This window comes from Dendrobates tinctorius, unplaced genomic scaffold (genome assembly GCF_039654945.1).
Source record: "Dendrobates tinctorius isolate UK_male_01 unplaced genomic scaffold, ASM3965494v1 ptg000240l, whole genome shotgun sequence".
Lineage (NCBI taxonomy): Eukaryota > Metazoa > Chordata > Amphibia > Anura > Dendrobatidae > Dendrobates > Dendrobates tinctorius.
The window spans coordinates 1,293,902-1,309,714 of record NW_027361907.1 but is presented as its reverse complement, the minus strand read 5'-3'; the positions used below and the strand labels follow the sequence as shown (position 1 = coordinate 1,309,714).

Below are 15,813 nucleotides of genomic sequence, written 5' to 3'. Positions count from 1 at the left end.
ATCCCCCTTTAAAGGTTTATTCCCACCCTGTTTTTAGTCTCCCTCTTTTTTGTCTGTATTCTATGAATATTTTTAAATAATGTGTATTAATAAATTGGAATTTTTATAAAATGTTATTGCTGGAATCTCTCTGTATTCTAATGTGGTAAAAGACCATTAGTTAGGATAAGTGTGAGTTATAAATAGAGATTAGTAGTATAATCTTAAAAGGGTTGTTTGGTCACAAGATATTCATGACCATTCCTCAGGATAAATCATCAATGTCTGACTAGCAGATGTCTGATACCAGGCACCCCTGAGATCAGGTGTTATAGGCTCTGATGGCCACCAAATATATACACATTGAACAGAGCAGCACTGTACATTTGCATTCAATTTGTCGCAGCAGCTGCCAGGTACTACAGAACAGCTCATTCTCTGTTTTTTTGAATAAGAGATGTTCTGCAGTATCCAGCAGTGATGCAGTTCCATTCAATGTAAATCTGTCTTACACAGGAGCTAACAACAGCTAATTGGTGGGCTTAACAAATGTTATTTCTAATATTAATGATCTTTCCTAAGGAGAGATCATCAATATACAGTAATGTGACAGGACAACCCTTTTATCAAGATGGGAAAAAAATATCAAAATAGTCTTACATAGAAATTGTCTTTGTCTTGAAATTATTCATTCAGATATCAGCTTCTAGTTCTAAAGCTTCATCGAAAAATGAAGGTAACACTGGTTACTAAGGTCAACAACTTTAGATTTTCTGTCAGTTTTTCACAAATGTAATGCATGTGTTATAAAATAAACAGCTATGTTGTTTTAGGACATGTGCAGGGTTCTTCAAACCCCTATTATCTAATGGTTTAAAGGCAACATGTCAGCAGAAGAAACAATATTAACCTGCAGATATGGTGTTAATAGCATTATTAACATCTATATACATTTATACATCTACTCCCTGTACATTTGGAGTACAACAAATATATACCATATGCATTTGTGTAATTTATATCCTGGCCGCTGCATTCACACACATCCACCGCCCTGGCATTAACTCTCTACACCCCATCCATATCGGCCCCTTGCTTCTTTCCTCTCCTATGTATAGCACTCACGCTCTTTTCACATTGTTAAATTGCACAGATCCAGTCAGTCCCCCCATTCAACATAAGAAACGCTCTCACAAATCACTTAACCATCTGCTCACTCTTTCTATCCTCCTTCACCTAGTCACAGGAGATATTGCTCCCAACCCTGGTCCCCCATGTTATAGAAAGTCAAACCCCCCAACAGCTACAATCAGAAAGCCCTCTAATCTTATTAATATTCCCTGCATGCCATCTGTCTCTCTTAATTGTGCACTTTGGAATTCTTGCTCAGTGTGTAACAAATTCTCCTTCATTCATGACTTTTTCCTTTCTAATTCTCTTAACTTCCTGGCTCTTACTGAAACCTGGATCCAGCAATCAGACACTACCGCTGCTGCTGCTCTTTCATATGGTGGACTACACTTCTCTCATACCCCAAGATCAGACAATAGAGCAGGTGGAGGTGTTGGTCTGCTTCTATCACCAAAATGTACCTTTCAGGTTATCCCTAAACTACCCTCACTAGTCTTCCCTTCTTTTGAGGTCCATGCCATCAGACTCTACACCCCCTTCTCCATGTGAGTGGCGGTGGTGTATCGTCCTCCCGGCCCCTCCCATCAGTTCCTGGATCATTTTGCCACATTTTCTCTCCTGTGACAATCCTACCCTCATCATGGAAGATTTCAACATCCCCATTGCTCTTCCCCCTCCCCATCTGCTACTCACCTTTTATCTCTAACCTCCTTGTTTGGCCTTTTGCAACTTACTAATTCTGCAACGCATGAAGACGGAAACTCCCTCGACTTGGTCTTCTCTCGGCTTTGTGCAGTGGATGATTTCGCAAACTCCCCTCTCCCGCTCTCTGACCACAATCTTCTTTCATTCTCTATCAAGAACTGCCAGGCTGCTCAGGCATCCCCACTGACCATACTTATAGAAACATACAGGACATTAACACCCAGAAACTTATGAAGAACTTGCAGTCTTCATTGGCCCCTATCTCCTCCCTCTCATGTCCTGATTCTGCATTGAAGCATTACAATGAAACACTTCAAAGTGCCCTGGATGAATTTGCACCCACTATAAATAGAACACCACAATACAGACGTCGACAACCCTGGCACACCCTGCAAACACGTTTCCTGCAGCGGTGCTCCAGGTGCGCCGAACGTCTGTGGAGAAAATCCAATCTACACGAAGATTTCATCCATTATAAGTTTATGCTTCGAACATACAACACTGCCCTTCACCTCTCCAAACCTATTTCAACACCCTCATCACCTCACTGTCCAATAACCCGAAACATCTCTTTGACACTTTTCATTCTCTACTCAGCCCAAGAGTACAGGCCTAAACCACGGAGCTCCGAGCTGACGATATGGCCAATTACTTCAAAGAAAAAATTGACCAGATCCGACAGGAAATTATCTCCCAATCACCTCATACCATGCACTGTCCTCCCACCCCCACTGCATCTAGCTTACTCTCTGATTTTGAACCAGTCACAGAAGAAGAAGTAAGCAGGCTCCTTGCATCTTCTCGCCCAACCACTTTAATCAGTGACCCATTTCCGTCACATCTCCTCCAGTCCCTTTCCCCTGCTGTCACCACTCACCTAACTAAAATATTTAACCTCTCTCTCTCTTCTGGTATCTTTCCCTCCTCATTTAAGCATGCCATCACACATCCACTACTTAAAAAACCATCCCTTGACCAAAATTGTGCCGCTAACTATAGACCTGTCTCTAATCTTCCCTTCATCTCTAAACTCCTGGAACGCCTGGTCCACTCCCATCTTATCCGCTATCTCTCCGATAACTCTCTTCTCGATCCTCTCCAATCCGGCTTCCACTCCTTCCACTCTACTGAAACTGTCCTCACTAAAGTCTCTAATGATCTACTAACAGCTAAATCTAATGGTCATTACTCCATGCTAATTCTCTTGGATCTCTCTGCAGCATTCGACACTGTCGATCATCAGCTCCTCCTCACTATGCTCCGTTCCATTGGCCTCAAGGACACCGTTCTCTCCTGGTTCCCCTCCTATATCTCTGACCACTCCTTTACTGTATCTTTTGCTGGTTCCTCCTCTCACTTTCCCCTTACTGTTGGGGTTCCTCAAGGATCAGTCCTAGGCCCCCTCCTCTTCTCCTTGTACACTGCCCCTATTGGTCAAACAATCAGTAGATTTGGTTTCCATTACCATTTCTATGCTGATGACACAAAATTATACGCTTCTTCTCCTGACATCACGCCAGCCGTTCTAGAAAACACCGGCGATTGTCTAAACGCTGTGTCTAACATCATGTCCTCACTATATCTAAAACTGAACCTGTCAAAGACTGAACTCCTTGTGTTTCCTCCCTCTACTAATGTACCTATACCCAACATTGCCATTTCTGTGTGTGGCTCCACTATTACTCCCCAGCAACATGCCCGCTGTCTTGGGGTCATACTTGATTCTGAGCTTTCCTTTGCCACCAACATTCGATCACTGGCCCGCTCTTGTCATCTGCACCTCAAAAACATTTCTAGAATCGACCTTTTCTTACTTTTGAGTCTGCAAAAACTCTTACTGTTTATCTTATTCATTCTCGTCTCGACTATTGTAACTCTCTTCTAATCGGTCTCCCTCTTACCAAACTCTCCCCTCTCCAATCTGTCTTGAATACTACAGCCAGGATCATATTCCTCACCAATCGTTACACCGATGCCTCTACCTTGTGCCAGTCATTACACTAGCTACCCATCCACTCCAGAATACAGTATAAACTTATTACCCTCACCCACAAAGCCCTCCATGGCTCTGCACCACCCTACATCTCCTCCCTTGTTTCAGTATACCACCCTACCGCACCGTCCGTTCTGCTGATGACCTGAGGTTAGCATCCTCAATAATCAGAACCTCCCACTCCCGTCTCCAGGACTTTACACATGCTGCGCCAATTCTTTGGAATGCACTTCCCAGGTCAATACGATTAGTCCCCAATCCCCACAATTTTAAGTGTGCCCTGAAAACGCATTTATTCAGACTGGCCTATCGCCTCAACATATTAACCTAATCTATCCCTGTGTGGCACAGCCAAAAGTTTTACCATAACCAGGTTCCCCGCATCATGTTCCCACATGCTTTATGCATCCATCAGCCCTCTGTGTCTTTACTGATACACACTTAACATTATGGCTGGTCCATACAATCAGGGCAACTGTTACCACCCACCTTTAGTGTCTCCCTTTTTTTTCCTCATAGATTGTAAGCTTGCGAGCAGGGCCCTCATTCCTCTTGGTATTTGTTATAATCTATGTGATTATTGTTATGCTGTAATGTCTATTGTCTGTACAAATCCCCTCCGAAATGTAAAGTGCTGCGGAATATGTCGGCGCTATAGAAATAAAATTTATTATTATTATTATTAATTTGCCCGGTGCCCACACTTGGCCGAATGCTGCCTGGAGAAAATTAACTTTATTCCCTCCGGCAGTGTTCCAGTTTCAGGGACGTGTGCTGTGCTGACACAAGTTCAGTCATCGCTCTGAAAATACAGAGCAGCGGCTGTAACTACATGCCTGGTACTGACTAGCAGCCAGTAGCAATGTAGAGCCAGTGTCAGTCAGGAAGGGGCACAGTTACAGCTGCCGTGCACGTATGCGTGAAGGAGCTCCAGCCATCAGCTCCTTCATGCACACGCACTGGGCACCACACACTTCACCATCGCACAGCTGATTCTGATGGCTGATGCGCATACTCCTTGCCCCTTCTTTCTATTTATATCCTATTTCCTGCTTCTTGAGACACATGATAACATTCTTTGACACACCATTCCTTTCCCCACTTCTGATAAATAACTGGACAGGCAACTACAATTTCTGTTCAACTAGCTTTGTCTTAGTGCCTCTTAACCCTTGTGTTTTTTTTTCTTTTTTTACTGAATTTGCAAATATGTTTTCACAGATATCCCCTATCCACTGACGAGCACCTGGACAGGTAATCACTTTTTAGTCTATTCATCATCTATAGTCTTTTTTTTTCTTTTATTTTGTATATACCTTCATATCTTCTATACCTTTATGGCTCACCCTAGAATTGAGAGATATGCTCCTCCAGAAATCTGTGCTCCATTTGAACTGAACTGCATGTTATTTGACTTTGCGAGTATATTACTCCAGGCATTTTCTCTTATGTTATAGGGAATATTCTCTTGAAATGAAGCAGCTAATTGTTGAACACTCACTTGAACTGTCTATGAACAAGAAGCAGGGTTTATGTGTATTGAAATGTTATATATTTACATACCATTTATTTTTATGTTTGAGACAAGTTTGCATTTTAATATTTTGATTTCTATTATATATATTTTTTTATATTTTGTACAGATAACCTTAATAAAGGCCTGAGTGGCCAAAACATTGGTCTATAAATCTGTCTCATATGGGCAGGCTCAATAAACACAGTTGTTGCAAATCAATTTTTGTTTGGTGCTGAAGATTTTCTTTATAAGTAATAACATTATTAACCTGCAGAATAACTCCCGTTTTTCTGGTGACAGGTACCCTTTAATTACAAGCAACTTACCGTATATACTAGTGTTTAAGCCGACCCGAGTATAAGCCGACCCACCTAATTTTGCCACACAAAAACTGAGAAAACTAATTGACTCGAGTATAAGCCTAGGGTGGAAAATGCAGCAGTTACTGGTAAATTTCAAAAATAAAAATAGATACTAATAAAAGTAAAATTAATTGAGACATCAGTAAGTTAAATATTTTTGAATATCCACATTGAATCAGGAGACCCATATAATGCTTCATATAGTTCATGATGGCCCCATAAGATGCTCCATACAAAATACACACCATATAATGCTGCATAAAGGTTAATAATGGCCCCATAAGATGCTCCATAGAATAATATGCCCCATATGCTGCTCCATAAAGGTTATGGCCCCATAAGATGTTCCATAGATTATGCCCCATATGCTGCCCAATAAAATGCTCCATAGATTATGTCCCATAAGACGCTCCATAGATTATGCGCCATATTATGCTCCATAGATTATGCCCCATATGCTGCTCCATAGATTATGCCCCATATGATGCTCCATAAGATGCTCCATAGATTATGCCCCATATGATGCTCCATAGATTATGCCCCCATAAGATGCGCCATATGATGCTCCATAGATTATGCTGCTTCTGCAAATAAAAAATTACATACTCTTCTCTCATTGCGGGGGGGGCAGGTGCCAGTGTCCTGAGCAGGCGGGGACACTGGCACGCTATGGGGGACAGGTGCCGGTGTCACCACTGGCTCAGGGTCCTGGCACCTGAGATATTCACCCGTCCCCATTCCACCGCTGTGCTGCTCTGTCTTCCAGGTCCCTCTGTCAGTGACTGTTCAGGAAGAGGGCTCGGCACGCACAAACTACATTATTGCGCCCTCTGACCTGAATGTCACAGACAGAGGACGCAGAGGACAGAGCGGCGCGCAGCGGTGGAACAGAGACAGGTGAATATCGCATATATTTACACCCTCCTGGCACGGTCTCTGCAGCCTCACTTCTCCCACGGTCTCCTGCACCTTCCTTCAGCGGTCACGTGGTACCGCTCATTAAAGTCATGAATATGCATATATTCATGACTTTAATGAGTGGTACCACGTGACCGCTGAAGGAAGGCGACTGAGACCGTGGGAGAAGCAGGGGGGCTGCAGAGATGTGCCAGGGGGGCAAGTATGATCTGACACCCCCGCTCCCCCTCCCCCCGCCAACTCCTTTGCATATTGGCATATATGACTCGCGTATAAGCCGAGAGGGGGACTTCCAGCCCAAAAAAATGGGCTGAAAATCTTGGCTTATATGCGAGTATATATGGTACAAAGCTAGTTGGCAGTACTGGTATACTGAGTAACTACATAAATGCATTATTTTAAAGGAAACTGAATGTCGTTCAATAATGCACCATTGAAAAGCTGCTGCTATGTATACCTACTCGCATGTTGCAATGTTTGAATAATGAAGGTCTATTGGCAAATTAGATGTATCCATCAGAAAAATGTCTCAGTGCCTATGCAGAACATAGTGCCTGAGAACAGTGTGAACTTAACCTAAGAGATATTTGAATATTGAGAATTTTTCAGTTTGACAGAAGGCAAAATCCAAAGTTACTTTCCTCTGCTATGTTCTTAGAATACTTTCCTGAACATATAAATAAAATCTATAAAACATGAAAACAATTATCAGAAATTGGTAAATTCCAATTGTATTTTTACTTCAAATATTTTTGCTCGATCTTTTATCTATATTTTCTACCAAATGTGCTAGGGTAGTGAAAATGGCAAATGCTCAGCCAATTGCTATTTCTTATACACACTTCTCATGGCATGTAACCCTTTACCAAACAGGGTGAGATGATTTCATTAAGGCAAAAAGGTATAATATGTGATGAATATTTAGGCATATTCAGCAAGTATTCCAGTATGTTGGCTCAGCTGGCAAACCATGACACATATTGCATTAATGAACTCTAGACATGTCATGGCAGCAACATCATTATGGGCAAACTGTACACATATACATTCTGCAGATTTGGCAGATCACAAAGCTTATATACAAATGACAAGTCAGAGCAGATTTACAATACAGTGTGCCACGCTAAGAAAGAACCATGGATTGCCACCCAAATGGCTAATTAGTTCATTTATTTCATAGCCTATCAGAAAGATCTTATACGAAATAGGCTATAAAATTCATCATGCTGTGTCTTAATGATGACATTACAAAGGAAATTTAATATTTTAAAACACTGACATCCATTAAATATCCTCCTGACTAAAAGATTTGAGTTGTATTGTACAAGACCAAATATTCATAGGAGAAGGTGGAACAAAGCACCAGACTCATTTCTATTGCTCAAACCTTCCCAGCCCCAGCACATGGAGTTGTCTGCTCGACAGAAGATGCTTACCCTTCCAGCATAATGCATAATTGTGAAGACAGGACCTTGTTCCTTGGATGTGACATTGCCATTTCCATCTTTTGCTGATGTATACACTGTATTTGAATTTGATGTTTCCAGGAAAGACTGAAGACGTTTTGAAAGGCTTTGTTCCATAGGATGAATTGACTGACTTTCCTCATCTAAAATAGACAGAAATCCCAATGGCTTCTGAAAAACAAGCACATTTTTGTTTAGGTTTATTAATATAACACCATAACATGCTATATAAAAATAATTTTAAAATTACACAGTCCAATGTGGTCCAAGACAAAAAAAATTGTAAAATGTTATCTATTAAAGCTCAATCAATGATAGCTTCGATAGATAGACAGATAGATAGATAGATAGATAGATAGATAAATAAATAGCAAAATTCAATTTTTGATGCATGTACAGTATGTGTAAATAAAGGACTTTTTCATTTTTACTCTATTATTCTGAAACATTGCCAAAGTCTTTAGACTTGCATACTTCTTATGCGGAGCTATAATCCGATCCATAGCCCTCTGGGAGGCTGCTGGGGCCCTCTGCAGTCCGAAAGGCATTCTGGTGTATTGAAAGCACCCATCAGGTGTCAAAAAGGCACTCTGGAACATGGGGATCTGCCAGTAGCCATTTGTCAGGTGCAGGGTTGTAATGTACCTCATGGGTTCAAGTCTCTCAATGAGTTCATTCACACAGGGCATCGGATACGCATCAAAGCTAGAGACCTTATTTGATATCACATCCTGACGTACTTTGGGAATTCTATAGGATTTGATGATCACCCTTACATATGGTTCTGCCAACAAGTAATGCTTCACCATCTGCTTATGCCCTGGCAACTCCAAGAACAGGACACAGTACTGCTGCAACAGCTCCTGACACTGTTGCCTCTGGGCCGGCGTTAGAGTCTCTGCAATTGTGACATCCTCCACTTTAATTTCGGGACTGACTTCCAGGCAACTGGCTTCCAGCGAGTCCCAATCTCGTCATGGCTTGAGCAAGTTCACATGATATACTTGGTGTGGCTTGCTTTGATCTAGCTGGTGTACCTTGCAATTTACTTCACCCAGTTTTTCTATCACCTCGTATGGGCCTTGCCATTTGGCTAGGAACTTGCTCTCTACCATGGAGATAAATACTAGCATGCAGTCCCTGGGCTGGAACTGCCTCCGCCTTGCTGATTGGTTATACGCCCTTGCCTGTGCCTCCTGGGCCTGGAAAAAATGGGCCTTTGCGATAGGCATTACTTTCGCAATTCTCTCCTGCAAATGGGAGACATGTTCCCTCCATTCGGGGCATCAAAACAGCCCATATCCGAGACCGGTTGTCATGGGCCACTGCACCACCGTGTCATGCTGAGGGGTGCCAGATGTTCGCTTCTCTTGTCTCTGTCCTACCTCACACAAGCCGGCTGTTGCAGAGCCGCCTGTTCTGCGACATGTAAACAACCACTGACACACCCAAACGCTTTATGGCAGGGTTTTTAAATGGAATCTGTGGCCATGGGCCACTTGTAACACTTGGCTGGAGGGCGAATCGCTCCACTACCATCCTGTAGTTCACTCCAAAAATAAAAGCCCATGCCGAGTTTTCTTAAATCTGCCTTGGGCAAATAATTTGTCCAAAACCATACAGTGCTGTGCAAATTAATTGGGACAAAGCATTTTTTTAAGTAAAATCGTAAGTTGGTTGCCGTTCAGTGATTCAAACCAGTTTTAACTGCTTTGAACAGGTGTGAGTGCCTGTACAAAGCAGTTAAACCTGGTTTGAATCACTGACTGGTAACCAATTTACGATTTTACTTAAAAAAATGTTTTGTCCCAATTAATTTGCACAGCACTGCACTTACTTTTATTCTGCATTGCAACCACAGCTATACCTGTGACTGCAATGCACTCCAACGTCCTTAATACGCTTCTCTGCGCATCCTGGGAGATACATACAGTGGAGAAAAAATATTTAGTCAGCCACCAATTGTGCAAGTTCTTCTACTTAAAAAGATGAGAGGCCTCTAATTGACAACATAGGTAGACAACAACTATGAGAGTCAAAATGAGAAAACAGATCCAAAAAATCATTTGGCTGATTTGGTAAGATTTATTTTTCAAATTATGGTGGAAAATAAGTATTTGGTCATCTAAAAACATGCAAAGTTTCTGGCTCTCACAGACCTGTAACTTTTTCTTTAAGATGCTCCTCTGTCCTCCACTCATTGCCTGTAGTAATGGCACTTGTTTGAACTTGTTATCAGTATAAAAGACACCTGTCCACAACCTCACACAGTCACACTCCAAACTCCACTATGGTGAAAATCAAAGAGCTGTTGAAGGACACCAGAACCAAAATTGTATCCCTGCTCCATGCTGGGAAGACTGAATCTGCAATAGGCAAGCAGCTTGGTGTGATGAAATCTACTGTGGGTGCAATAATAAGGAAATGGAAGACATACAAGACCACTGATAATCTCCCTCGATCTTGGGCTTCAAGCACGATCTCACCCCATGGGTCAAAATGATTACAAGAACGGTGAGCAAAAATCTCAGAACCACATGGGGGGACCTAGTGAATGGCCTGCATTGAGCTGGGACCACCGTAACAAAGGCTACCATCAGTAACACACTATGCTGCCAGGGACTCAGATCGTGCAGTGCCGGACGTGTCCTCCCGCACCGTTTTTGGATGTGCCGAATTGCATCAAATCCGTGTGTAGTGCACAACCAATGTTAGTCAATGGGAATTACAGAATTGCTGTACACATGCTGCAGAAAAATATGCGGGGATTTGCAGCATTTTATTTTTTGCAGCATGGCAATTCTTTTTGAATATCTGCAGCATTTCTGCACCCATTGACTACAATTGAGTCAGGCAGATCCGCAACAAAACCACAGGTTTAAAAAGATCTGTGGATTTGCCCAGAGTTGCGTGCGAGAAACACTGCAGATCGTGAGGAGGAAAAGTGTGTGGGCGGAGACTATGTGTGTGGGTGGAGACTGTGTGTGTGATGAATTTGTGCTTTTCTGTGTGTATGTGTGCGGGTGTCTGCAGGGGTCGGCAGGGGTGTGCGGGACTGTGTGCGGGTCTGTATGTAGGCAGGCATCATCCAATGGGACTACTAGTCCTGTCCGGCTATGTCTACTACAGTGACAGTAGTAGTCCCATGATCCGGCTAGTGTGTTCAAGTGTAAAAAAAACCACATACACATATATAGTACATACTCACCATACAGCTAATCCCCGACGCCCTTGATTGCCTGCAAAAAAAATAAAATAATAAAGCAATAGTATACTCCTTGTTCCGACGTAATCCATGTAATAGCAATTGTCCCACAACGATCTCCCATGGAGAGCTGTCACATTGTCAGACGTGACCGCTCTACAGGGGCCTCTACCATCAGAGGTCAATGGGGTTCAGGCTGCTATTTGCGGCACTGCTGTGTGGGAAAATTATCACGCACAAGTGCTGTAAAGGGAGAGCATGAATTCCAGTGAACCCTCAATGATAATACTGCAGGAGCCATTACCACCTGTCAGTGTGTCACTGGAGGCCCTGTAGAGAGGTCACATCTGATGTGACAGCTCTAAAGGGGATATCATCGTGGGATACTCGTTATTAAATGGATTACGTCAGAGCAGGGAGTATACTGTTGGCTTATTATTTAATTTTTTTTTACAGGTAATCGACGGCGTCGCAGGAATTAGCAGTACAACAAAGATGGGAAATGGTGTTTAGTGTTTTATTTCATTAAAATACTTAATTCTGGCTGTGTTTTTATTTAACCCTTTACCAACTATAGGATTAGTAATGGATAGGTATTTTATTGACACCTCTCCATTATTAAGCCGGGCTGGATGTCACCTTACAATACAAAGGTGACATCAACCCCACAAATATTTACCCATATGCCACCTCTACAGGGCAGTGGGAAGAGAAAGGCTAAGTGCCAGAATTGGCGCATCTTAGAGATGCACCATTTCTGGAGTGGTGATGAGCTGATGTATGTAGCCAGGGGTCAAAAATCCATGGCCCCTTCCTAGGCTATTAATATCAGCCCACAGCTGTCTGCATAGCCTTTTCTGGCTATTAATTATAGGGGGACCCCCACATCATTTTTGGTGGGGAGTCCCCCTACATTAATAGCCAGTGAAGGCTAAATATACAACTGCGGGCTGACATTCATAGCCTGTGAAGATCCATGGGTACTATCCCCTTCCTAGGCTATAAGCATCGGCCCCCAGTCGCTGGTTTCCCTTTCTGGTGCAGATATATCTATAGATAGATAGAGAGATATATCTATAGATAGATAGATATATCTATAGATAGATACTGTATATCTATAGATAGATAGATATTTCTATATATCTATCTATAGATCTATCTATCTATAGATCTATCTATCGAATAGATATATCTAATCTATATATCTATCTGCTTTTTCTGGCAAGAGATGCAGAATCTGCACAGAAAACTCCACAGGCAAATCTGCAACATGTGCACATACCATAAGTCTAGCAGTGCTGCTGCTGATACCTCTCCTATCACGTTTTCCCACTATTAGTTGAATCTATGTATTATTTAAGAGCTACTACTCTCGATTTCTGTGCTGCGGATATACAACATATTATTATTTTGAGAATTTGAGCAATGTTTTAGGGATTTCTCTTCCTATCTTTATTGCTGAGCTGTGAATGCTAAAATCCTTTCACTATCCCAAAATCACCTTAAAATAGTTACAGCATTTTTTGCCAGGCTATTATAAACATTTTAATGAACACCTATGATTACCTGCTATGATAGCTGCAAAGCGCTATGAGGAAGCATATGTTTTGCTCCTGAGGTCATGTCAGTCTTTTGTGTAAAAAATGGTCGTGGGTATTGTTTGTCAATTTACAAGAATCAAACTGTTAAATATTCAGTATTGCTGTTTCATGCAACTTTCATTAAATTTTACTCTAATTTGATAAGTCATTAACCCCTTCACCCCTAGGGTGGTTTGCACGTTCATGACCGGGCCAATTTTTACAATTCTGACCACTGTACCTTTATGAGGTCATAACTCTGGAACGCTTCCATGGATCCCGGTAATTCTGACATTGTTTTCTCGTGACATATTGTACTTCATGTTAGTGGTAAAATTTCATTCAAATAACTTGCGTTTATTTGTGAGAAAAACGGAAATTTGGCGAAAATTTTGAAAATTTCGCGATTTTCCAACTTTGAATTTTTATGCCCTTAAATCACAGAGATACGGCACACAAAAAACTTGATAACTAACATTTCCCACATGTTTACTTTACATCAGCACAATTTTGGAACCAAAATTTTTTTTGTTAGGAAGTTATAAGGGTTAAAAGTTGACCAGCGATTTCTCATTTTTACAACACCATTTTATTTTTAGGACCACATCACATTTGAAGCCACTTTGAGGGGTCTATATGATAGAAAATACCCAAAAGTGACACCATTCTAAAAACTGCACCCCTTAAGGTGCTCAAAACCACATTCAAGAAGTTTATTAACCCTTTAGGTGCGTCACAGGAATTTTTTTGAATATTTAAAAAAAAATGAACATCTAACTTTTTTTCATAAAAAAAATACTTCGGGTTCAATTTTTTTTATTTTACCAAGGGTAACAGGAGAAACTGAACTGCAAAAGTTATTGTGCAATTTTTCCTGAGTACGCAGATACCTGATATGTGGGGGGAACGACTGTTTCGGCGCATGGCAGAGCTCAGAATGGAAGGAGCGCCGTTTGACTTTTTCAATGCAAAATTGGCTGGAATTCAGATTGGACGCCATGTCACGTTTGGAGAGTCCCTGATGTACCTAAACAGTGGAAACCCCCTACAAGTGACCCCATTTTGGAAACTAGACCCCCCAAGGAACTTATCTAGGTATGTGGTGAGAACTTTGAACCCACAAGGGCTTTACAGAAGTTTATAACGTACAGCGGTACAATTAAAAAATCATATTTTTTCCACAAAAATGATCTTTTCACCCCAATTTTTATTTTCCCAAGGGTAACAGGACCCTAAAAGTTATTGTGCAATTTGTCCTGAGTACGCTGATAACCCACATGTGGGGGTAAACCACTATTTGGGCGCATGGCAGAGCTCGGAAGGGAAGCAGCGCCATTTGACGTTTTTGGCTGGAATTGAGATCGGACACGATGTCGCGTTTGGAAAACCCCTGATGTACCAAAACAGTGGAAACCCCCCACAAATGACACCATTTTGGAAACTAGACCCCCTAAGGAACTTATCTAGATGTGTGGTGAGAACTTTGAACCCCCATGGGCTTCACAGAAGTTTAAAACATAAAGCCATACAATTAAAAAATCATATTTTTTCCACAAAAATGATCTTTTCACCCTCAATTCTTATTTTCCCAAGGGTAACAGGACCCTAAAAGTTATTGTGCAATTTGTCCTGAGTACGCTGATACCCCACATGTGGGGGTAAACCACTATTTGGGCGCATGGCAGAGCTCGGAAGGGAAGCAGCACCATTTGACGTTTTTGGCTGGAATTGAGATCGGACACGATGTCGCGTTTGGAAAACCCCTGATGTACCAAAACAGTGGAAACCCCCCACAAATGACACCATTTTGGAAACTAGACCCCCTAAGGAACTTATCTAGATGTGTGGTGAGAACTTTGAACCCCCATGGGCTTCACAGAAGTTTATAACATAAAGCCATACAATTAAAAAATCATATTTTTTCCACAAAAATGATCTTTTCACCCTCAATTCTTATTTTTCCAAGGGTAACAGGACCCTAAAAGTTATTGTGCAATTTGTCCTGAGTACGCTGATACCCCACATGTGGGGGTAAACCACTATTTGGGCGCATGGCAGAGCTCGGAAGGGAAGCAGCGCCATTTGACGTTTTGGGCTGGAATTGAGATCGGACACCATGTCGCGTTTGGAAAACTGATGTACCAAAACAGTGGAACCCCCCTACAAATGACACCATTTTGGAAACTAGACCCCCTAAGGAACTTATCTAGATGTGTGGTGAGCACTTTGACCCCCCCAGTGCTTCACAGAAGTTTATAACACCCGGGCATGAAAATAAAAAATTCGTATTTTTTCCACAAACATGATCTTTTAATCACCATTTTTTTATTTTCCCAAGGGTACCAGGAGAAATTGGACCCCAAAAGTTGTTGTCCAATTTGTCCTGAGTATGCTGATACCCCATATGTGGGAGAAAACTACTGTATGGGCACACGTCGGGGCTCGGAAGGGAAGTAGTGACGTTTTGGAATGCAGACTTTGATGGAATGGTCTGCGGGTGTCATGTTGCCTTTGGAGAGCCCCTAATGTACCTAAACAGTGCAAACCCCCCACAAATGACACCATTTTGTATACTAGACCCCCCAAGGAACTTATCTAGATGTGTGGTGAGCACTTTGAACCCCCCAGTGCTTCACAGAAGTTTACAACGCCCGGGCGTGAAAATAAAAAATTCGTATTTTTTCCACAAACATGATCTTTTAGTCACCATTTTTTTATTTTCCCAAGGGTACCAGGAGAAATTGGACCCCAAAAGTTGTTGTCCAATTTGTCCTGAGTATGCTGATACCCCATATGTGGGAGAAAACTACTGTATGGGCACACGTCGGGGCTCGGAAGGAAAGTAGTGACGTTTTGGAATGCAGACTTTGATGGAATGGTCTGCGGGTGTCATGTTGCCTTTGGAGAGCCCCTATTGTACCTAAACTATTGAAACTCCCCACAAGTGACCCCATTTTG

General features: G+C 42.0%; 1 protein-coding gene across 5 annotated transcripts in view; it reads right to left on the bottom strand.

Annotated features, from left to right (window-relative positions):
* The window catches only part of MYO16 (myosin XVI), a 783,767-nt gene that overhangs the window by 220,868 nt on the left and 547,086 nt on the right, over positions 1 to 15,813 (bottom strand). For all 5 annotated transcript variants that reach the window (XR_012222718.1, XM_073556817.1, XM_073556818.1 and 2 more), the window contains exon 23: positions 8,041 to 8,241. Coding sequence is in view for 4 of the 5 variants with exons in the window: in XM_073556817.1 (XP_073412918.1) it covers positions 8,041 to 8,241 (201 nt within the window). In the remaining variant the exon portion in view is untranslated. The remainder of the gene's footprint in view (positions 1 to 8,040; positions 8,242 to 15,813) is intronic.